At 39.5% G+C, this 25,914-nt stretch overlaps 1 protein-coding gene across 2 annotated transcripts in view; it reads left to right on the plus strand.

The window, feature by feature from the left end:
• The first annotated feature begins 1,172 nt into the window (after positions 1–1,172).
• tbc1d12 (TBC1 domain family member 12) overlaps positions 1,173–25,914 on the plus strand; it is a 45,740-nt gene continuing 20,998 nt past the window's right edge. Inside the window, 4 exon segments of one of the 2 annotated variants that reach the window (NM_001079100.1) lie at positions 1,303–2,223; positions 13,734–13,854; positions 19,519–19,575; positions 24,971–25,086. In NM_001079100.1, coding sequence (NP_001072568.1) covers positions 1,583–2,223; positions 13,734–13,854; positions 19,519–19,575; positions 24,971–25,086 — 935 coding nt within the window. In that variant the 5' untranslated portion in view covers positions 1,303–1,582. 2 annotated transcript variants of the gene reach the window in all.

Here is a 25,914-nt window from a genome sequence, read left to right on the forward strand (position 1 = left end):
GGCACCCCATGGACATTATATACAGTGAGAAAGCAGAGGGTACTGGCTCTCCATATGCATTATATATAGGGACAAGTTGTGGGTACTGGCACATAAGTATATTCTATACAGTAAGATGCAGTGCTGGAACCTAAGCATATTATATATACACATAATATACAGGAAATAGTAGTGGGTGCTGGAACCTAAGCATATTATATATACACATAATATACAGGAAATAGTAGTGGGTGCTGGAACCTAAGCATATTATATATACACATAATATACAGGAACTAGTAGTGGGTACTGGCACCTAAGCATATTATATATACACATAATATACAGGAACTAGTAGTGGGTACTGGCACCTAAGCATATTATATATACACATAATATACAGGAACTAGTAGTGGGTACTGGCACCTAAGCATATTATATATACACATAATATACAGGAACTAGTAGTGGGTACTGGCACCTAAGCATATTATATATACACATAATATACAGGAACTAGTAGTGGGTACTGGCACCTAAGCATATTATATATACACATAATATACAGGAACTAGTAGTGGGTGCTGGAACCTAAGCATATTATATATACACATAATATACAGGAACTAGTAGTGGGTACTGGCACCTAAGCATATTATATATACACATAATATACAGGAACTAGTAGTGGGTGCTGGAACCTAAGCATATTATATATACACATAATATACAGGAACTAGTAGTGGGTACTGGCACCTAAGCATATTATATATACACATAATATACAGGCACTAGTAGTGGGTTCTAGCACCTAAGCATATGTATACACAGTGAGATGTATGGCCGGCTTTAATAAAGCTGTAGGCATACAGTGTCCATTTTATGACACTTACGCACCAAATTAAAGTGTATCCTATCCTCTTCCTCCTTCAACATCTCTGAATTACTAAGAAATTGTTATAGCGCCTTCCCCACTGCTGGTAACAATTCTGTGATCTCCTCTTACTTTGTGCTGCCAGGTCCTACCTACCCCATTCCTCCTATCGCAGCTATTCTATCTCTCCTCTTACTTTTTCCTGACAGGTCCCGGCTTCCCCATTCATCCTCATTTCTGTGATGTCATGCTTTGACCCACCCTAGTAGCGCGTCATCCCTGGCCCCGCCTCCAAACGATGTCAGGCCGCCATAATTCTTACGGGCAACAAAATAATTGCTCCTCCATCCGCCCAATTCGCTCATCCCACAGACCTCCCCTTTTCAACGTCATACCGGAGGCAAGATGAGGAGAAGATAGCTAACATCGCAGGCAGGCAGTAGGGAGGGGGATGAATGGGGCAGGCGGACCTGTCAGCACAAAGTAAGAGGAGATCGCAGAACTGTTACCAGCGGCGGGGGAGGAGCTATTCGGATTTGTTAGCAATACGGAGATTTTAGAGGGGAAGAGAGCAGCACTTTAGATTTTAGACAGATGTCCTAAAATGGACAGTGTATAGGCAGCCACAATCAGCCACGGAGCGATATACCCAGACTCGGTGGCGGCCCCTGCACCGCTCCCAGGGGGGCCTCGCCTCCTGTAGGCCGCTGAGGGCGGGCGGGGCGGCAAATGGTTGGGCCGGAGGATGCCGGACAAGGTGCAGTGTATCGCTGCGGAGAGGAGCGGCACGGACTGACAGACGCTGCAGACGAGGAAGAGGGAGAAGGAGAAGCGGGGGACAGACAGACGGACATTCTACAGCTCTATATCAGCAGGCCGGCCATTAAAATGACCAATGGGGACCTGAACTACCTACCCCAGGGAGGGGCAGGGGAAGGGGATATGCCCAGTGCAGGGGATATGCATTCCCTCTCTACCCATAAGGAGGATATTAAGCAGCCCAATGGGGGATTATTAGTGGCCGACAGCACCCGACCGCAGGGATGCGCCTGTCACCGCCAGTGCTGCAGCCTGAGTGAGGCTGTCCCTTCCCCGGGGACTCCGCCCGGCAGCTCCCCCATATCGAGCTCCAGCTCATCCCCTGTGAGCGCCCGTACGGTAGCCGGTTACTTTGTGTCAGAGGAGGCTGATCGCTTCCGCTTCCTGGACGTGAGTCGCCAGAGCTGTCGCAACACGTTCGAGGGGAGCCGGCGGCAGAGTGCCCCCGATCATCTGGCTGATGGGCTGAGTCTCCCAGCGGAGAGCCCGGGAACTGCGGAGCAGGATGGGGACAGACCGTGGAAGGTTGGAATTGCCGAATTCTTCTCTAGGTAAGAGGGGCCGCTCCCTATTGGCAGGGACCGTCTCCATGGCAACAGGGCACAGTGACATGCATGCTTATGTCTCGGCACAAGTATCGATAGTGATAATACAAAGCTGTATCAGAGCAAAGGCCCCAATGAACCCCTATTACACAAACCCCAAAATTGTGTCTAGCTCTAGTGTGCTTGGCTTGTCACAGCTGCACCACTGTCCGGCCATAAAGGATATAGTTGGACAGCAGTCCATCATTATTGGCCTATTTTTCTAATTTTGATATAAATGTCATTCAAATGTTTAGCAGGACTTGCCATGAGCCCCAATTAATATCACATTTGGTTACTTTGGTGCCCCTGGGAAGTGTGGATATGTTAACAAGTGGATTAGGGCCTCAATGGGGAAAAAACACACCCTATTATGCCCCAACCTTGAGACCCCCAAACTGCACTTTCACATCTCTTTGGGTATTCCCTGTAACCTAATGGCTACCCTGCCATTTCAAAGGAGAAAATCTTATAGTGATGCTGACACGAAAAAACAACTTTTTAAAATATGAATTTACATAAAAAGTTGCCTATAGGTCGTGTTGATCATTTTTTACTGATAGAGCTGCTTTTGTAAGTAATTGTTACTTGAAATCCCAAAACCTGACTGTCCCTTCTCAGCCTGTCAGTTATAGCTTCTAATGCTAACGGACTCCTGCTGAACAAATATGGCCGGCCCCTCATAGAGGAACATGGGGGATCAGATAGGGAATGTAAAAGCTTGGACAAATACTTTTATGGCAAAATTATAAATAGCATGCAAAGACAATGTTATGACAGATGTAAAAATGGTTTCATTTCTGGTGTCAGTATCTCTTTAAGCTGACCATACACGTAGCGATTTTCGATCTTTCATGTGACCATTGGTCGCCATGCCGCCATACACGCACCGAGGTTTCGTACCATATCATCGGCCCGTGTATGGCCAGCTTTAATCTCACAGCCACCTCAACAGCAGCTGCTCCGCTCATTGCTTTGTGTTGCTGGGGCTGCGTCAGATTCTTGCTGAGCAGGGAGAACTGTCTGTTTTGCAGTTTGGAGTAAGTGTCCTGCTTAGGCTAATGCCACACAGGGCTTATTTTCTGCTTGCAGATAAGCCCAGGCCAAAAATCAGACGTTCTCTGTGCTTGCACCCGGAGCTATTGCGTTGGCCTGTGTGCAGGCACACCAAGTGGCGTTTGGCACCAGAATGTGCATTTATGCATTTTCATGCCAGAATCCACCCTGTATGCCAGTGCCCAGGCTGACATAATGGTCCTGGGTACAGACAGGGGAAAAGGATGATGCCAGCATAGGGGCTGATTCTCGACCTGCATTTATCCACACACTAGGAATAAGCCCTGTGGAGCCTTCCGTACTCTAATTCACTAATTTTAGTATTAGGTTGGAGGTGGGGTTTAGAGGGCCATCCTGAGATTCTGTCAGATCAGATGATCTGTCCTGTGTACCATGTCAGTGGGTGCATCAGCTGAGGAGGAAGTGAAAAAAATCTGCAACTTCTATTCACTTCCTGCTTTCCTGATCATTTCGGCTATTGGCCTGAGAAAATTTAACAAGGTGGTCAGGCATTTGTATGGCCGTTCTCCCCTTTACCTCACCAAAAACTGTGCTCTATGAGAAAAGCCAACTAGCAGTATATGTAAAGAGAGGAACAAAGCTGTGGGGGAGTGGCTTGGGAGTAAATGTTAATACTTTTTGGTTGATTTCTTAAATAAAAATATGAAACAATTCCTTGTTCCCCTTTTAATTACTGAGTCAGCACTGCTCACAGAAATTGATATAGATCCTTTAGCTGTTTTAGTTGCATTTGAAACTTTTTATTCATGGATGTTTACAAACCTTTGGGAAACTGATTGGACTGTAATTCTGTGTGTTTTCTGTGCAAGGTCTAATTCATCATCTGACTGTCGTGTAAATTACAACAGCATACTTTTGGACTGTTCCAGCAGTTGAAATCAACAGCAGTATCCAATTCCTACCTAAGGCTGATGCCTCACCAGGAAGATTCTCGCCTGTAGATAAACACATGCTGAGAATCAGCCCCTATGATCCTAACAGCAATTTGATGTGCCTGCACTCAGAGCCACTGCATATGCCCAGGTGCAGGCACACAGAGAAGATTTCAGTGTGGAAAAACTTGAGAATGCATTTTAGTGCTGAATTCTGCTCCTTGTGCCTTCGCCCAGGCTAACATAGTGGCTCTGGGTGCAGGCAGATCAGAAAGCAGTTCAAGGAGAAGGAAAGGTAAAAACTAAAGGTCCCTTAGACTGATTCGGCAGCTAATTGGCCCGTGTATGGACACTACCGTCGGGCCTGCCCGACTGATATCTGGTCTGAAATCGTCCAGATCTCGATCGGGCAAGTTAAAAAATCTAGTTGGATCGCGGACCGCATCGGCTCGTTGATGCCTATACCCGCCATAATAATTTGATCGTTTGGCCCCAGGGCCAAGTGATCAAATTAGCCTGGATTCTCCCGATATCGCCCCACCCAAGCGAGCGGATCTGAAGGTGTATGGGCACCTTAAGTAAGCTTTATCAAAAAGGTCTATGTAAATACAGCCATAAGCACTTATAGTAATGCTACAGTCCTCTATCAAAAGAAACAGGATTTGTTGTCTCTTTGTTTTCCTGTGCCAGAGACATGCAACTCTCTCCTCTCTCCTGTTCCCCCCTCCCTGAAGAATTCTAAGAACGCCCTCCTGCCTTAGGAATGTGGATCTGAGCCATTCAACAGGAAGCATTCTCATAGTCTTACTAACTGAGCATGTACACCGGTCTTGGTCTTGGTGCAGGAGCGAGGCATTATGGGAACTTTCTTTACAGAGTTTAGCTTTTTTTTTTCCTATGAGGTTTCTGATCATCTGAACAGGAGAAATATGGGGAGACTTAAGGGCACTATTGAGAGAACTGAAGGTATGCCTGCAGCTTGAGATTAACTCTTTATTAGCCTTTCCTTCTCTTTTAAAAGTTTAGGGACGTAGGGACATATTCTCACATATATGTATTTATCCACATACTAGCAATGGACTTATATATATATATATATATATGTGTGTGTGTGTGTTCAACTGGATATAATATACAGTATATACAGACAATCAAACAAGCACTGCACTCATCTGGTATCACGCATCTGATATTTTATGTCCTCCCTGTGGGACACTTCCTAAAAAATGCCATTGTGTGACAGAAACGTTAGATTTTCACTAGGGAAAGGAAGCTCCCTTTTTTCCCATGGGACTCTGTTTTAAGTATGCAGAGACACCAGGAGATTAAAGGACTTGGAAACATTGATTCACTTGGAGGTGCCAGTAACTGGATCCAAACAATAAGTTTTTTTTTGTTTTGTTTTGTTTTGTTTTTTAAAGGAAAAAAAATACACTGGCCTGAATAATACTGTGCAAACATCTTACTCAACCCTTCAAAGTATCCCTTCAGATTTTACTACACTGCACATTTGCAAGTCTAAGCCTGGGCTAGGGATGTCTGAGAGATTTGCACAGCTCTGCCATTTTACTTCTCCTTTGCTGGGACAGTGCATTTTCTTCCTAAAAGAAGCACTGGCCAACTAAGCAATTTGAATCATTGGGGGTGTCTAACATGAAACAGTGATCTGGGTTTTATTGACCTTTAAAGGTGTCCTCCACCCAAAAAGTGATTTTTGGCATAACAAAAGAAAATAGTTTTAATGTTAGTTGTAAAGGCAAAGGCACATGGGGAGATTAGTTGCCTTTGGTAAAAATGTGTTACCGAGGGTGACAAATCTGCCGAAAATGCCATTCCCTTTGCAAACATTTGATTTGCAGTTAAAATACATTACTCGCTGTGATTTGTCTTAATTGCAGAGAAAAGCCTTCTTTTGTTTTTTTCCATGATTAGGCTGAATCGCTGCAAGTAGTGTAATTTTACTTCCAGTGTTTCTGAGGTTTGCAAAGAGAATGACATTTTTCTGAGATTTGTCATCAGTATTAATGCATTTTTACTGTGGCGGGTAATAAATCACCCTATGTCATTGTCTTAAGGGCAAGGGCCCACAGGGCATATTGTCATCCTGCACCCATATGCTTAAAAAATCTTTTTGTTGTGCCTGCACTCCGAGGCAGTGAATCCACCTGAGTGCAATGCCAAGTCTCTCAGGTATTTGGCTGCATTTGCCTGCACCCTGCCTGTGCTTATCCACAGACCAAAATCAGTATTTTATTATCCCCTTATCATTTCAGGGTTTGCCTTTTAAAACAATGTAGTAAGAGTAAGGTCTCCTAATGCAACATTGTTGCAGAGGAGAGAATACTCTAAGAATTATTTGCTTAAACTTAACTTATTTGGGAGATGGCCTTCTGTTTGGAGATTTCTGGATAACAAGTTTCCATTTAAGGGATCCCATACTTGTATTTTTGTAATTGCTAGAGGCTATGGTTTGACACCTTATGCTACACTTTGTAACCATACACAAGTCACTTCATGTGCTCCTCTACCCAGAAACTATTTCTGCATAATAAAATAAATTTGTAAGTTTAAGGAATATCTAGTATAAGTAAATTGAAATTAACTGGACTTGTTGAGTAGTCATTGAAGATGTTTCAGTTGAACTGAAGAAGCTGTACAGATGAGTAGTGAAATCCCTTCAATGGTTACTCAGCAACTCACCAGTCTCTAAGTGGGACATTAGCCTAAACAGGGTAGTTTGTTTCAGTGGAGATAATGAACCCTGTTTAAACAAACCCCTCTATTCTATTAAGCTGCTGTGTTTGTCAGCCATTGTGATCCCCTAAGGTATGCTATGCTATGTTTGTATCTGCACTGACAAGTACAGCTTCCACCTAAGAGCAGCTACACGGACCAGAGATTGGTAATGCCTGAAAATGCCTTTTAGAATTTTTGAGCTGATCTTTGTTCCACCATGTCTAGCTGCTCTCAGGTGGAAGCTGTACTATCAGTGAAAATACACAGGCCTGCGGAGGTGAGCAGATACACTTCTCTCTGCCTGCCTACACAAGCAGAGAGCAGTGGCGCCTATACTCTGCTTGTCCTTGCTCTTAAGGTGGCCATACATGGGCAGAGTTAAGTTGCCAATTCAGCTCCTTCAGATCAATTCTGCATCTTATCTGCCTGTGTATGGGGCCCTCTGACAGGCTTCAATGACCAACATCCGGCTAAAAATTGGACAGATGTCAATCGGAAGGGCTTGATTTTCCTGTCTGATTGAGAATCACATTGGCTCGCTGATTCTGTCCTTGCTCAGACTTTTCGTATGCCATTTGCCCTAGGGTAAAAATCTTACCATGTATGAACACCTTTAGCTGTAAGCTCTAAGAACATGAAACAGGGATCCCCCCCGATAGGTTGATTTAAGGGGTCTGGAGGGGATAACTAAAGCTGTGCCTAAAAGTAAATAAAGAAAAAAGGTTAAATAAGCATACTATCTTGGAGTGTCACTTTCTGTAAGATAATTAAAAATAACTAGAATTTAAACTTTTCTTCCTCTCTTCCAGATTTCTATTATAACAGCATGTAAAGACAGATTTAGGAAACAATTAGTGGAAATTTAACAGTGACTTTTCATGAGGCATCACATATTTTTTAGGGTATAGTTTCTTTTAATTCATTTTTATTGTGTTTAAAGGATGGTGGAAATATTCAGAGCCTGATCATAACATGTACTGTTTATTTATGTACAGCACGACTAGCATGGTTCTTCTCACTGTGCCCGGCAGTTCCATTCATGGATCTGCAGTATCAACTGTGTACTGTGTTCCCTGCCAACCACGGCTGCCTTGGTAATAAGCGCTCCCAGTACAAGGCATGTAGTTATTCATTTATTTATTTTTTTTTATTTGATTTCTCTTCTTTTGAAGTGTTCATTTTGTACTCATCAAATGCCACCTGTCCTTTTGATATTGAGCATACATTGAAAATATATATTATTAACATTAACACAAGATTTACTTGGTTACATAAATATTGTATCACAAAATACTTGTATGTATGTTATCTTTACTTAGTAGATATTTATCTATAAAGCATAAATAAATATTTGTAGTAGACACAGTATTATTAACATTCATTTATAAAGCGCCAACATATTCCGCAGCGCTGTACAATATGTTGGTTACATACATTGGACATACAGAGTAACATATAAAGCAACCAATAACCGATACAGGAGGTGAAGAGAGCCGTGCCCAAAAGAGCTTACAATCTACAGTAATTCTGTGTAATTTCTGAAGCCAGTGACTGGTATGCCTTTCCCTTTTAAGAGACTATTTATAATACTTTCAGGAAGTTCCTGTGCCGGTCATCTGTATCCCCTACCTTTTGTGCCTGTTGTTTTTATGAATCTCTGAATCTTACCAGGTAGCTAAAGAATGTGTTGCTTAGAAGACCTTAATGACATTATATTGTCAATCTATTTAATTCCTTATGACAGCTCGGTGAACCTCCGCCTAATCACTTTATCTCCATCTGTCTGTCATCCTAACTCAGTTTGTAAGCCATTCAGTGGATCTGTGTTTTGCCACTTAGTCATTAACATTTGCCCACTGTTAGTGCGACCTTTTGCCTAGGTGGGAAAATAAGGGCAAGTCACAGATATCACTGAAGAAATGGGTTAAAGTTTATTAATGTTAATATACATTGTATTTCTGTTGTACATTATGACTTTTCTGGTTGTGGGTGGCTTGATATTAGGTAGATGATAATAAAAGGTTATCCATATCATTTAACATTTGGTGATGATGTTGTGGCAAGTATGCCCTAATGGTGATCTGGTGACCACTGGTCCCCATAAAAAGAAAAATCTTTTTCTGCACAAGGGTAACATAACCACATAGAAATCATTACAACAGATAATCTTCTTGCCGATGATAGTCTATTTCTCAAACCTGTTTGAGCACCAGCTCAAATTTTGTGGATGGCTCTATATACATGCCTGTAGGGACTATAGGCTAACCAGCTTTCTAGTTTAAGTAAATATATAGGGTGGCATAATGAAATCAATTTACACAACTCTTCCTGCCCCTACATGTCTTATTTCATGAGTGAGGATTGTTACCCTGAGGATGCCAACCCCACAACATGTAACCATCTGTGCATGCTAAAAAAGGATGTTGGGTATCTGGCATGGCTGTTGGGTCACAGTTTCTGCTTAATTTACTTTAATCTATTAGAAAGTACTGAAATTATCTTTATAAAAAAACTCCTGGGAAATTTTGTTTTCCAGTTCCTAGAATCTGGGTTATATTGTGGTGGATTTGGCTAAGAAATACTTTAAGAGTGAAAAACTGTTGCATGCATGACATGCTATGCATTAAGTATGCATTTGATCACTCGCTCTATAATATTATATTGAATTATTTTATGTGTATATTGGTTTCTGACCTATTTAAGAACATGGTTGCTTTTTACATATGCTATTACATATAGAGGGATTTGCTTGTTATTTTAAGTTTTTGCACTACATTTGGCTATAAAAGCTTTACATTTTGGGATTGGCTAGTTTCTACAGGAGTTTTGAAAGCTGAGTGTCCACATCGCAGCCTACAGTTTTACTGTACAGCAGGGGTTAGTAACCTTTTTCCTATAAGACCCATACAGTTTGAAACCTAGGGATGCACTCTTCAGGAGATTTGCTAATACAATATGATCACACCAGGATTTAAAAAATCAGAGACACATCTAAAAGCTTTACCACTATATATACTGTTTAGCCACTAAATGACCTTGTTTTATTCATTGCTTTTTAACCAGGCCAAGCCTGGTTAGGGAAGACACCGCTTGCATATAGAGGCACATAATCCTTACATCTTTAGATCATTCAATCAATAGAAATTATTTTTTCTTTTAGTCAGACCAAGAATCTAGTTCTTCTCTCAGAGCTGCAGAAAGTAAAGAGTTTATGGAACAGATTAAGTTCCCTTTTATCCCGGCTGCATACTTTCTGGTTTAGTTCATGGAAGATGGTGTTGTTTTGACACATGGTTTCACTCAGTTTTCTCTGGGAGGAAGAAAAAAAAAAAAGAGGAAATAGCTGTGGCAGATCACATGCATTTAAAAGAAGAGCATGCCAGTCTCCTTAAATGAACAGCTGTTTGTTACGTCTGATGGAAATTTTGTTTTAAATATGAATATAAAACTATAACATACTGGTGGTATTGAACTTAATATGTATGGGATTTGGCTGCACATTAAACAAGAAGTTATGGTCTAATTACTGGGGGGTTCCAAAATGTTAGGCACCCCCTTCTGCTTTTGCTTTTATTTTATATTGCCAAAAATAATTTATTTATCCAGGGTCAGAGACAAAAATCTGGATTGTGCTTAAAGGGGATCTAAATCAAAAAAATGAGTTGATGTATACTTCCTCAGGGTGCTTCTACAGTTGACATTCAATTTCTCTTTTTAGTGGTTTCTTAGGGATATATGAGCGATATACAGTATATATATATATAATGTTTTTTGTGTATGTAGGACAGTTTTGGTACTAGGACAGTTTTGGTTTTGGTAATATATTAATCTGGAAAATAGCAACAGCAGAGATCACAGAGAGTACTGCTCCAGGCTGTAACCTGATTTTATAGCAAATTTCTAAGTTTATTGTTTTAAACATCTGTCTCCATATAACTGCTGCATCTGCCATTTGCTGTGAAAGCTGCAAGATATGCACAGATTTAAAGGGAAAGTAGAATTTACCAAAGGTAGGGTGGGGGGTTGTACTTAGAAAACTTTCAGCGCAATTGTGCTAATTTTGAAGCATTAGCAACAACTGGCCAAATTCTCCTGGTGAGCTCAATGACACTGGATTTCTGGAAAAAACAAATGCTGTGTTATGGGAGAAAACATGGCTATTGCACTTAAAATAGGGATCAAATTCATGATAATAATGTTTTGCTGTGTGTGTGGTTTTCCTTGACCCTTTTATCATCTAATTTGATCCAGATTTGGTTTAGGATTCAGAATGTCTGAACCCCAAACCAAATCCGAATCAAATTAGGTTAAAAAAAAGGGTCAACGAGAACCACACGCACAGCAAAAAAATTCAAACTTCCATGTTTATGGGATAAAAATTATTTCAAGGATTTGGTTTGGCCAGGCACATGGATTCCCCCGAATCCATCTGAAAAAGGCTAACTCTTGGCCATATCCCGAACAAAACCTTGGATTTGGTGCATCCCTACTTGAGATTCCACTTCATTTACTGCACTTGTGCTCATAAATGACCCCAATAAGGCTGACATTGGCAGCATGAGTGTCGCATTGCAGCCATCATTCACTGCTTGAGCCCTTGGCTGTGTCTTTCACAGGCCTGTGTGAGTGTATTTAGGGTTACCATCTGTGCTTTTTTTGTTACCATTAGAGCCCCTGTATTTTTCATTTTTATTACCGTTAGGACCAGATTTGTGATGCCGACACTGGTTACCTTTCCTTCTCCTTTAAGGGAAAGTAGAACTTACTAAGTTTGGTTCCTTTTGGTATGAAAATGACTTGCTTCTTTATGAATTTGAAGTATGATATTTACATTTTGATATCATTCCTCTCACTTTAGTTCTACATTGATTTCTACCTGCAGGCTTATTCTTTTCTGTAGGGATGAACACAGAGGAGCAACGATGTAGCGCTGTTCCTTCCCTGCAAAAAAAAAAAAAAAAAAAAAATCTTCAGAGGGGCCAAGTGCATACCTACCCGACCCTCACGTGTCCTCTGCACCCCAGCCGTACTATAGAATTTCTCTGTGCATATTGTTTGAGGGGGAAGCATATCATGTTTTTGCGCTTGAAAGAAAAAAATGGCTTCAATAGATATGGTGCGGGAAAAAAAAATGCATTTGGCATGAGAAGAAACTCGAGGAAAAAACTCGAGTTTCTTCTCATAGGTGAATAAACCTGTCAAAAATTTGACTTTAATCCATTTGGTGAAATTTTGCCATTTCACAAATGTATCCATGTTTTCATTCATCACTAGTGGCTAACCTATTTCCAATGTCCAAAAAAGCACATTAAAATGCAGCATGACTCAGTGAAGGCTGGCTGGAGAGCAAATGCCTTCTATTTCATGGCAACATAGGCAATTACATACACATTCACCGCGCCCTTGGGTACTGACCCATGGAGATCAGCTCATACCTCTAATGGCCCGCTGCTTGTCATCAACATACAATGCTGCTTTGACATCCTTACCCCAGCAGTTTCATAACAGTTCACATGTCATGTAGTTTGAAGGATTAACACCTGTATCAATGAGAATCATGGTACCATTGTGACTGGATCATACCTTCTTACACATTTCCAATGTCTGAGACTGTACTACCCTCCAGGGTTTAAATGCCGGGGAATTCTCTACCAGCCATTTGAACTGAAGAAGCCACTTGGATGAGTGGTGAAAGGTTTTCAAGAAAAAACTCAGAAAAGTCCAGTTGTTTTAGTTTTTGTTATGCCAAATAACATTCTTAATTGATTGTCCCCTTTAACCCACAGATGAATTTTGTCCATTTGGTTTATATATATTGATAAATCGCCCTGCGGTTATCTGCAGAACCAGCCTGGTGTTCCCCATTGCTATAAAGCAAGTACAGAACAATTCAATCTACTAACATGGCTTCTTGGTTTGTCCATGTGTCTGAAGAGTCTACCCAATTGCTTTGTGTTTCCTGAACAACAGTTTTACAGGGGTGGGCCTTTTTCTTGTTCTGCTTGATATAGCTCAGTACCACCCACATACAGAGCCAAATAAACCAAATAAAAGAACATGCTGTACAGAAACTTTCAAATATACCTGTTTATAACACAATGTTGCAGATTTATTATAAAAAAAAAAATTTGCTGTCCCACTTTGTGCTAGGTTCTGACAAAGTACTGTTGTTCAGGAAACACAATGCATGTTTTTGTAATGATTTAATAATCACAAATGGGTTATTAATGATCACATAAAGTCATCCGTAAATATCTGGAGGAAAAACAGTCTTTATTTTTTTTAAAAATAGGATATTTATATATACATGTGATTCAGGAGGGCATTTCATTGTTTAGAATTGTATTCTAAAATATTATATACATATACATTTCATTTAGGAATGCATTAAAAAAAAAAAAAGTCATTATATGTTTGTTTTTTGGTGGACTTTTTAAAGGACCAGTAGTACCTAAACAAACTATTTTGTATATATTGTAATATAATGTACTGGTACAGTGTACGCATTGATTCATGTTTGTTGATTAAATAATCTGGACAGATATTATTGTGCCTTAGATCTTGGTTGTTTCCATCATCCGGCCAATTTAAATCCAGATCTTATGGCTGTTTGTGTAATATACAGCATTATATCTACATATATGACCTTCTTTGCCATGCACTGGTGGAAACTGTGTATTTGCTTCTGAATGATGGCGGCATCTTTTTCAAATTGAAATTGGGCGATAAGGCCCATTTTTATATATAGTTAACTGCTTTGTTCATTGAATGTTTGCTTTCCTTTTTTCCCAGGAATTTCTTTTCTAAAAGAACAAAGGACCCTAAATCATCATCGAGTGTCCCTGGTTGGAAGTTGTTTGGTAAAGTACCTCCAAGAGAAACTGCTCAGAAGGACTCAAAGATAATTCAGCAGGTAAATAGATTTTTTTCTCTTTGTATATGTAAAATAAATCATACTTCTGTAGACTTGAGGGTCTGCAAGTGTTTTTTGTCCTTAGCTCTTAAATATATCCTTTTTTGGATCTTTTCACTAGTTAAATTTGTCATACCAGGGAATTTTAGTTTTTTCATTCAGCTTTATTTAAACCAACATTAATAAAACTGAGGTATATAGAAGCACAGCAAGAAATCACTGTACCTTTAATTTAATCTTTCAAAAAACGAAACTCTTTCTTATAAATTAAATATATGGTATAATGTAAGTTTGTATAAACAGATTCATTTTCTATAACATAAGTAAAATTATATTTTGATATTTTAAGTTGTGGAATTTATGAAGGTAGAACATTATTTGTAACATTACTCAGTTGAAATATGCGTATAGTCCCGATGCAAGCTAATAAACAGTCCTCTAGCACAGTGTTTTTCAACCTTTTTTGGGCAAAGGCACACTTGTTTCATGAAAAAAATCACGAGGCACACCACCATTAGAAAATGTTAAAAAATTTAACTCTGTGCCCAGCAGCAGTGCCCCCCTAGTACACTGGTGCCCAGCAGCAGTGCCCCCCTAGTACACTGGTGCCCAGCAGCAGTGCCCCCCTAGTACATTGGTGCCAAGAGCAGTGCCCCCCTAGTACATTGGTGCCCAGCAGCATTGCCCCCCTAGTACATTGGTGCCAAGAGCAGTGCCCCCCTAGTACATTGGTGCCCAGCAGCAGTGCCCCCCAGTACATTGGTGCCAAGAGCCAGCCCCCCTAGTACATTGGTGCCCAGCAGCAGTGCCCCCATAAGTCAGTGTGCCCCGTGGCCCCCCCTAATACATTGGTGCCCAGCAGCATTTTACTCTTCGGCGGCTTCAGCAGCATCTTCCCCTCACGCGCGCCGCCTCTGCACTTCTGCCTACACGCGACCGCACACAGGCCCTTTTATAACGTTGTGGCCCGTGCATACTGACGTCACCCGTACACACGGGGCGCAACCAATGACAGGGCCCGGATTTTTTTTTTAAAGTAAAAATTGCGGCCCTGCCTACGGCACACCAGGCAACATCTCGCGGCACACTAGTGTGCTGCGGAACAGCGGTTGAAAAACGCTGCTTTAGCACATCACATACATATGTTTTACCCTTACATGAGTAAGGATGAAATAGCTCTATTAGTGGCTTGATGCTTGAGAATTGGTTGCTGCAGATGTTTCCCAGCTTATGAGCAGACATGTGATGTCTGATTACACTAGAGCTGATTTATGGGTTGAAAGAGAAGCATTCCAAAAATGCTGGGGTGGACCCAGTGTTTGTAATTTCATAGCATACCCAGTTATTCAGAACAAGCTTTTCTCCTGTTTGAAATGTGAGATGTGCTTACCTTAGAGGTACCATGACAAATAGTTTTGCTTTTCCTACATATATAAAATATTGAAATCAACATAGAATGGTTTTCCTATACTTAGGAATTCATAAAAGAAACGATAATTCATATAAGTCATAAGTATGGAATCAGTCTGTAAACCCATTTTTCAGAGCTCCAAATTATGGGACGGCCATCTCCCATAAACTCAGTTTTAACCAAATTATTCAGTTGTTTAAAATTGATTTGGTTTTTCTTTGTAATAATAAAACAGTACATTGTACTTGATCACAACTAAGATATAATTTATCCTTATTGGAGGCAAATCAATCCTATTGGATTTATTTGAGGTTTAAAGGAGAATGCAAGTCAAAATTTAAAAAGCATACTGCCCAATAGTCCTCCTATTGTTTAGTAAAAACGCCACACTTTTGGCTCACCTAATCAAATATTTACTCAGTCACACTTACTTCACATTTTCTAGAACAGGCAGCCATCTCTAAAAAGGTATTCTCCCTTCCTTTCCCTCCTTGCTTCATACTGCACATGTGTTTCATTCCCTCCCCCCCTCTGCCAGATCCGCTTCTGATTGGCTGGTGGGCATGTATAGCTCAGAACAGGAGACAGGATCAAGTTACACACATGCTCAGAGAATAGGAAGGCTGCCGCTGGCAGCCTACAGGAAGGGAAGAGAGATTTCAGTGATGTCACTGTAGTCTTCACACTGCTGTAGGCTGCCAGCACCATATCTCAGAGACGCAAGCAGGGATCTGGGAATTTAGATATGCAGTAAGTACTTAAAAAGAATGCCTTTAGACTAACTTTTAATTTATATTAACCTTTCATTGTCCTTTAAATTTTTATTTTTTAAGTAGACTTAAGCTGGCCATACACTTGAAACAGCAGATAAGGAGGTAGAAACAATAGGATTTCTACCTCCTTCTGCCGATTCAGCCCTGACGGCAGATTTTGGTCAGGCGCCTTCTATGGCGCCCGATAAAAATTTTCTAACCTGGCCAATCGGCGAGTCGTCCGATATCAGCAGCTTCCTGCGATATCGGTTGACTCACCGACATGCCATACACGCACCGAATATCTTACGAAACGAGGTTTCGTACGATAGTATCGGTGCATGTATACACTGATCATTCAGTGTATACACTGAATGATCTACTTTGGCAACCTCATGTCCCACCTCAGTTCGATATTGGATTGACAACATTGACAAGGGTGCAGGACGATATGATTTTATATTTGTCTGATCAACATCTGCACCAGATATTGATTAGATATTGACCAGATATTGTTCGGCAGGCCTGTCTGAAGACCCCATACGCAGCCCGATAAAAACTGCCAACTGTCTGAGACAGCAGCTTATCTGCCCTTGTATGGCCAACTTTAAAGTAAAGTAAACTTCAAAATATGGATAGACCCATTATGTGGAAACCCCCAGGTCTCAAGCACTCTGGATAACCGGTCCAATACCTGTATTGGAAACAGCAATTTAAAATAATTGCTTGTATCCATCACCTTCGGAACATAGATGCATAGCTGTAATCATTATGTGGTAATCATTACATTTAGGGGGTGACTTGGTAATATTAACATTTCCCCTAAGTTTATAAATGCTCTTGCAGTTTTAATTTACCAAATACGTCCCCTTTAATATATACACAGTGTTTTCTCCTGGTTTTTTTTTTTTTTTTTTTTTTTTTTTACCAGACACGTTGCCCAGCATTTTGCAGAATTTGGTAAGACTTTGAGCTGTATTCACAAAAGCAAGTTTGTAGAAAATGTTCTGTTTAGGCTGGAGTAGTGGGAAAAGCAATTAAATATTCCTCCGCTTTACTTCCGGCAAGGTCTTTATTTTCTCAGGAGGATACTGTATACAAGGCCTTGATGATCTGGTCCTGGAAATCTCACACCCAAATATCATGCTCTGATGAATCACATCACCTCCATAAGGAAACCATAGCTCCCTACAGTGCCTTCGCCTACTAGAACATCTGCTGCTTTTGGAATATTTAAAACACAGATGTCCAACCATTGTATACTGAGGCGTGGCTTTGCCTTTATTTTTGCTAATTGTATTATATGGTTATATGATATGATTTCATGTGGGGTGTGCGATTGGATTTTTTTTTTTTTACCACGCAGTGTTCTGCAGGGGTTTGCTAATAGTCATATGATAATTAATGGTTAAAGTGGCCTGTGCCACAGATTGAGTCACAAGGATGTCAACGTCTGGTTATTGTCTGAAAATGTTCTGATCGGATGGATTTGGTCGGCACTCAGTTGAAGTGCAGTGGTGCATACAATGATCAGGGGATGTCAGATGGTGGTGTCCCAGGAGCCAGATCCCATACTGGTGCATGTAATTGCTTTTCTTCAGCTATTTGTGATATAAAGTGTTTTTTTGTGTTTCTGCCCAACAATCCACTTATTCTTACAAAAGTCACATATACAATATAATTCACACCTTATCCCGGTCCCCATCTTCTCTTTAATATTATAGTCAACAGCATCACCCTACAACCCTACATGCATCCGTTCCTGTGTCTTTCTACTTCTAAAATATTGATGCAGGCCCTTATCGTCTCCAGGATTGACTTCTGCAATGTACCACTAGTTGATCTCCCAGAATCTCACCTCCACCTACTGGAATCCATCTTTGCTGCTGCCAGTATCATCTCGTCTGCATCTAAATCTTTCTTTGCCCTTCATTACTATAGTGTCTCTAGCTCCTGGTCATGTCATATCACATTGATTACAAAGTTATCATCCTGCAGAAAAAATCTATGCATACCTCTGCTCCTCTTGGTATGAGTGCTACATCATCTTCCATAACCATTGGGCAAGGTAAGAATCTTGCCTCGGGCAAGTTGCTAGGGTTGGCATAAATCTGCTCAGGGGCCCATAAACACCCTTTTCCACGAGAGACACGCTCTTGCACTAATTGTGTTCTCAGACCTCCTTACATAATGCTACATAGCCTACAACAAAATTTTGTGTTTTTATAGTAGAATAAGCTATAGTGGTGATGACATACCTGCCAATACTTTCAATTAAAAAAATTGGGATGCTAGGCCATATCCCTGTTCTTCCAAATTATGCCAAGCTATGCCCAGACAAACAGTGTCGTTTTGTTTTGTTACAGGCAATCACCTACCGTATGTGATCTAGTCAAATGTCATTCAAAGTATGAGTCTTTTTCATAAGCAAAATTGGATGTGTGGCAGAGTTTCTTTTGTACTATTTGCAGATATTTAACAGACATATAAATGTATATGAAGTTTTTTATTTGTTGCCGTTACCCTTTGAATATATATAGCTTCTGAAGATTAACTTGGTCCTTATGACCTGTTTATTTTATGTTTTCTTTATCTATACCAATTTTAAGTATGGTTTCATGAGGTTTCATGATCTTGAATTTCTGTAATACATCCAAGAATCCAATAGTGTATAATGTGTTAGTATTTTGTGCTCATTTGCCGAGTTATTCCTAATAGCATCACTTGTGACTGCATCAGTTTACTCTTACTGTAAATCACATAAGTCAAAGAAGTCATGCGTGTCCTAGAAGACCTCCTAGTAGACGTTGTATAAGAAGGAAGTCCTATAGGTCATATAAGTCTTGTACTGTACATATATAAAGGGATTGCTACATCTAGCGCTGAATAAAATGTATGTTTCCACATTGTTAAAAAATGGTAATGATAGCCCCACACCTGAACTATTGCCCAGATAGGTGCTGTTTGCTCATTTCTTGGGGTATAATGTATAATAGCTCTTTGGTTTTACGTGGTGCTTCCTAGCAGTTTATTTGTTTTGTTTACCAAAATTACCCTGACTAAAAAATTTCCTTGGAAGGAAAGGTTCAACAGACACGTTTATCAAAGCTGATACCAGTATCGGTTTGTGTTGCACTCATTCCCTCAAGGTAATAGTGCGCTTCTGTGCTCTAATATCCTTTAATCCTGATTTGCATGTGGGTATCACAAGAGAAGCAAGGGTTTGGACAATTATTTTCTACTGAAAAATGCTAGAATGAGTCGTTCAAGAATAATACATTTTTCAAATTCCCAGTAAAGCATTACGGGGAGGTAGGTATACTTGCCATTTGGTAACAATTCAACAAAGTTAATAAATTACCTGCTGAATGTTTAATTTAGGCTATATAAAATTGTACATTTTTATTACTAATTCCATGATTATTGTTATTATTTTTTTTTATTTTAACATTCATTTATCCTGATTTCTCACTAAGGCTTGAATTCTGTTTTTCTCATTAGGATGACAGTTCTGGCAGCTTATCGTCAGTCTCTACGCCAAATCTATTAAACACAGGGGTATGGAATTTAATATGTTTCTGTCCTAGTCATGCTGCTCCATGCATGGGCCGTCAGAATAGCATTTGCATGGAATATTCACTGAAGCATGTTTACTAAGATCCAACTCATTCACACCCATTATTAGCAATTAATGCTCATTCATCTTCATGTCATATGCATCATTTGAACTAAAGGATACGGAAATTAATATTTAAGCAGCCATTACAAAATACTAGATTTGGTTGGAATATTGAGAAAAACAATGACTTCTGGCTGATGAAGTTTTAAAGAAATTATATACAGGTATAGGATCTGTTATCTGGAATGCTCAGGACCTGGGCTTTTACAGATAAGGGATCTTTCTGGAATTAGGGGGCTGGAAATTTCAACTTATAATTCAGAAACTAGATCACACTGAATCCAAGGACAAAGGTATGTTATTCTGGGGGTTGTTTAGAGTAATTTTAAAGAGAGAAAAAAAGGCTTACTTATTCTTAAAGAAGTTATTAGCTCAGACTGCAGTATTGGGGTTGCCATTGCCCATTCCATTGTCTTAGGTTTACCACAACCAATGGGAGTTGCTGGTGTTTCCAGGTCCAAAACAGACAATGTCTGAACTGTTACTAAAAACACTAATTTAATTGTATATAATCTGCATTAGGCTGGTCCCACCAGAAACCTGACATCCAGTAGCAAGTGCTAAATCACATAGGCATAATGTAGGGCTCTAGAGGAAACTCTAAATTACTTGAATGTATTGCCTAGGCGGTGGGTTGTTTAGGGAATGGGCCGAGCAGGAGATCCTCTTGTAATCTAGTAGGCCAGTCTATCCCTGGTAGGGAACTGTAATATAGGATATACTGGAGAAGGGGTATATATCTATATATAAGATAGGCACATGGCATCCAAAAGCTTGCCCCTTTGGCATAGACTGGCACCATCCATCCTGAAGTTTCCTGCAAACTTTACCCCCTCAATTTATTGTTTAAATTAACTTGTTTAACAGCAGGAATGCTGCCTGAAATCATATGCAATAATAGCAAAACCTGTGTATCATCCTCAAGTGGCACTGATAAGTGCCATGTTTGGCAGTACATATGGGGTTAACTGAATATTAGCATTGCTGTCCAATTTCCCAGTGTGAATGCTTGTTGTATAGCATGGAAAATAGCATTTCCAGGCATGCAGGAAAATAGCTCAGGTCTCCTGTCCCCTCTGAATAAGGCTACACCCATTTACATTCCCTGTGTTCATTAGCAATCAATAGAAATGCCCTTAAGCAGCATAGAAAATGACCATTCCTGATGTCCTGATCCCAAGGCACTATAAGAAAAACTGTATAAAGCAAGTTTTTCACTCTTAAGGTTTTTTTCTGATCTGTCATGAATCTAACATCTTTTCCATATTCCCTCTTTTTCTAGTTTTAGCTTTTGTTCTCTGTCAGCTAATGGTTTGTCTGTCAGTGACTGGCAAGCCTAGTTTTGTCACTGACAATAGCTTATTATCGCTCCATTTAAGTTCAGAAACTTCTTACTGCAGCCTCTTTTATCAGGGAAACACTGTCTCTTGATTAACTGCTGTTTTGTTTTTTTACGGCTGTTGAAAGCAAAAATATTAGCTTTAGAGTTCCAATTCCAAGAGCATGCGTCAATCTACCCCATTATATCCCAGCATGTCCACAGCTATTCAAACCACACCCATTCTGGTAGCAAGTCCATAATTGCAGGACACAAAATAGACAGCCCAGCCTGTCTGGGCCGTGGGGGCTTTTGAAATGACTATCACCAGTCTCCCCATTGACGACCCATACAAGTTCCTGTACATTTCATTATACAGGTAGGGGATCTGTTAATTAGAATGTTTGGGACCTGGGAATTTTCACAAAAGAGGTCTTTTTGTAATTTGAATCTCCATACCTTAAGTCTGCTATACAAACATTTTAAGCATTAAATAATCCCAATAGGATTACTTTATCTCCAATAAGGATTCATTATATTTTTAAAAAACGGAAATCATTTTTAAAGCTATTTAGGTAAAATCGAGACTATGGGAGGGGGGACCTTTCCTAATTCAAAGCTTTCTGGATAACGAGTTTTTAGATAACTGATCCTAGACCTGTATTATTAACAAGTTACTAAACCTGTTAAAATTTATCACTGCATATTACCCTTGTGCTTAAAATTACTTTTAAGTCTGTGTCTTTAATAGATTTTGGCAACTGCTTCTGGTTCTTTGTTCTGTAAATCTGTACTCTCATTGCTGTTGCACACATTGTCCTATCCATTACCTCCAGTGTATTTTAGCTCCCGTTACCCTCATTTATTAATTGTCAATGAGACATACCTGATAAATAAAAGGTGTTCACAATAATATATTGGTTGCTTATAATCTGTTTAAGGAGTTGCCAAGAGATAGTGCCAAATGGACCCTTTTCTCTGAAAATTATAGGCAGCGCTGGCAAGCTCAACTACAATATAGTGGACTTTAATTTTTACTGTGAGGTGTGATGTGGGGACAAATGCATGGGACATCAAAGTGTAATGATATTATTTATGTATTTATATAAGCATTAATTCTAGATGTTACCCTAATTAACCTTTTAACTTTACTGACCTTAGGAACCTCTGATTTATCCCAAACATCCTTTTGGGTTGCCACCAAAACAGCCTAAAACAAACTTTCATAAAAATACATACAGTGTATTCATTTTTAACATGTGGGTTTCCATAAATTCCCCTATAAACCGTAGCTGTTTTATTCATTAATCAGTGACCAGACGTCTCCAGATACGATGACTTGTAGGAAAATTAGAGGGAGGAATATATGACCTTATTCCAGCTTGAAAATCTCAAAGGGAAAAGATGATTTGCTAAACTTTTGGCTTCTTTCATTACTGGATCGTGTTGATAATCAAAAATATATTTTTGGAATTTATTCCATATTTTATTAAAGGAACGGTTCAACTTTAAGTTAACTTTTAGGGGCCCATTCATCAAGTCACGAATTTCGGATTGTTAAAAGCACGGTTGGAAAAATTTCCTAATACCCACAATCATTTCAGATGTTTGTCAATATGTGGTTGCGATCCAAAAGTTACGAAATTTTCGTATTCAAACAATCATAAATGGCACGAAAACCTTTCTGACTTTGAAACTTCAATGCATGATTTTGGAAGCCTCCCATAGGACTCGGCTCCAACCTGGCCAAATGATAGTCACGATACCAAAGCTTGAATGAATTCTGAAATGTTCGTAGTCATTGCGAAAAAAAAAAATAATGTTGTGCATATTTACTCAAAACGCAAAAAAAAAGACGTGTAACTTTAGAAAAAATACGAATTTTTTCGCAATCGTGGTCATCATGCTTTGATGAATGGGCCCCTTAGTATGTTATAGAATGGCCAATTCTAAACAACTTTTCAATTGGTCTTCATTATTTATTTTTTATTGACTTTTTAAAATGGGGGCTACTGACCCCAACAGCCAAAAAAAGATTGCTCTGTGAGGATACAATGTTGATGTTATTGTTTCACTTTATTACTTATTTTTCTATTCCTCTCGTATTCATATGTCAGTTGCTCCTTTAAACCACTGCCTGGTTGCTAAGATATTTTGAACCCTAGCAACCAGATAACTGCTGAAATTCCAAACTGGTAAACCGCTGATCAAAGTGAAATATAAAAAAAGAAAAACGAAGACCAAATGCAAATTGTTTATTCTACATCATACAAAAATTTAACTCAAAGGTGAACAACCCCCTTTAATATATAATAAAGGGGAACTTTATCCCTTGGATAATCCTGTGTCTAAAAACTGCTATTTTAAGATCTCAAATCTGCCCTCTGGTTCATAAAAGGCACTGTTCTCACACACAAACCACATGTTCGATTTCCTGTATTTGTAGTTTCTTAAACTACTGCCTTCCAAAAATGCTTGCAAGACATTAGAATCTGAAGCTTGCTTGTTGTTTTTTTTTGTTTGTTTGTTAACAATAACAAAAAAATATATATATATATATAGATCTAAGCATATATCGATTTACACTGATATTGAACAAGTTCCAAAGATATTTTGTGTTGTTACCAAGTCATTTGTTTCTTGAGTTCACGGCAAACTGCTCTTTTCAGCCAGCGTGTTTCAGCTTTTGGTTGTCAGTAGATCACTTATATGACCACTTAGGTGCTATGTAATAAAAGGTGCAAAGTTTAAAAAAAAGGTCTAATCACGCATAGTGCTGAATGCATCTGTCCCAAAGAAATTCACAAAGTGTATTGAAGTCAATTTTTTTTTCACAGTGACGATTTCCATACCACGCAACTTATTTTTGTGGCCATTGGGGTCTATGGCTGTTTATTGCAGCAAAACCTTGCTAACCATTTTGCTCATCACTATTTCATTATAGGTCATCTGCTTGAAAGCAGACATCTCTTATGTTGCTATGTATAATTGCATATGGAGAGGCTTTTTTGCCTTGGTGCAGTGATCCATAGCAAACAATATGTTTGTTCTTAAATGGTTGACCAGTAAATTAAACCTGTTTATAGGTTACTGTAGGTAACTAGATATAAGAGAAATTTTACACCTTTTAGTACATAACCTAATAAACTCATATTTAGGCGATGCTCGTTTATCCATTTCACTTATACTGTTGTGCTGAGGTGATATTCCCCTGCATACTTGTGTTCAAAAAAGTTGATGTTTTCAAGTACCTCTTAAAGGAAAACGAAAGGCAAAATCACTTGGGGGTGCCAAAATGTTAGGCACCCCCAAGTGACTTTAACCGCTTACCTCGTTCCCCGGGCTGGTGCCCATGTTAGGAGAAAACAGCACCAGCCTGGGGTACCTGGAGCGGATCGCTTCCTTCTTCCTGCTTCCGTTGCTGAAATGCCAGCGGTGGGCGCATGCGCAGTAGAGTGAAAAGCCGACTTTAATGTTTAAGTTCGGCTTTTCACTCTACTGCACATGCACGCGCAGCGAATCAGGAAGAAGGAAGCGCCGGCAGCTACCCCGGGCTGGTGCTGTTCCCTCCTCACAGGGGCACCAGCCCGGGGTAAAAGGTAGGTGGTCAAAGTCACTTGGGGGTGCCTAACATTTTGACTTTCTTTTTCCTTTAAGTCAAGGTTGTGAGAAATCTAATTGAAAGGGTAACAATACCCTATTTTTAAGTAAGTGTGTTTTTTATTTTTCTTTTAAGCAGCCAAGAAGACATTTATATAGGAAAAATATCTAATTTTCTGCAGATGATTACAGCTCCCCTAGTTGTCACATGCATGGTGGGGTTACTCTTCTAGATGAAAGCAAGCATACAATGTATAAACAGCATTAGTGTATACTCCATCTAAGAAGAACTTATTAAGATATAGGTAGATATATGTTCAATTAAGCTTTCATTTGTCTGTTTCATTCTGTGGCAGGAATATGAAGCACGAACTGGAAGATCATGTAAAGCACCGTCTCAGTCTACCAGAAAGAAGAAGTTTGAATTTGAACCACTTTCTACCACTGCTCTTATTTTGGAGGACAGGCCATCGTAAGTTTACTTTTTAGTGTTGGCAGCACCTCTCTTATTGACATGAAAGATATTTAAAGCACTGTTTTATATGTTAATAAATTTAGCAACCTTAACTTTACCTTGTATTTTGAGATCAGGATACAGGTATGGGACCATATATCCAGAGTGTACAGGACCTGGGTTTATCTGGATCCAGGGATCTTTAATTTGGATCTCCATACCTTAAGGGGCTGATTTACTAACCCACGAATCCGACCCGAATTGGAAAAGTTCCGACTTGAAAACGAACATTTTGCGACTTTTTCGTATTTTTTGCGATTTTTTTCGCCGTCTTTACGAATTTTTCGTTACCAATACGATTTTTGCGTAAAAACGCGAGTTTTTCGTAGCCATTACGAAAGTTGCGTAAATTCGTAGCCTTAAAACTTGCGCAAAAAGTTGCGCCTTTTTCGTAGCGTTAAAACTTAAAAGGTGCGAAGTTTCGCGTAAGTTTTAACGCTACGAAAAAAGCGCAACTTTTTGCGCAAGTTTTAACGCTACGAAAAATCGCCAGATTTTACGCAACTTTCGTAATGGCTACGAAAAATTTGCGTTTTTACGCAAAAATCGTATTGGTAACGAAAAATTCGCAAAAAATACGAAAAAAACGCAAAATACCAATCATTACGAAAAAAACGCAATCGGACTCATTTCGACCCGTTCGTGGGTTAGTAAATGTGCCCCTAAGTCTACTAAACAATCATGTAAACATTAATGAAATCCAATAGGATTGTTTTGCCTGCAGTAAAAAAAATCTTAGTTGGGATCAAGTACAAGGTAGTGTATTTTTTTTTATGGAGAAAAAAA

The sequence above is a fragment of the Xenopus tropicalis genome, chromosome 7 (assembly GCF_000004195.4).
Source record: "Xenopus tropicalis strain Nigerian chromosome 7, UCB_Xtro_10.0, whole genome shotgun sequence".
Taxonomy (NCBI): Eukaryota; Metazoa; Chordata; class Amphibia; order Anura; family Pipidae; genus Xenopus; species Xenopus tropicalis.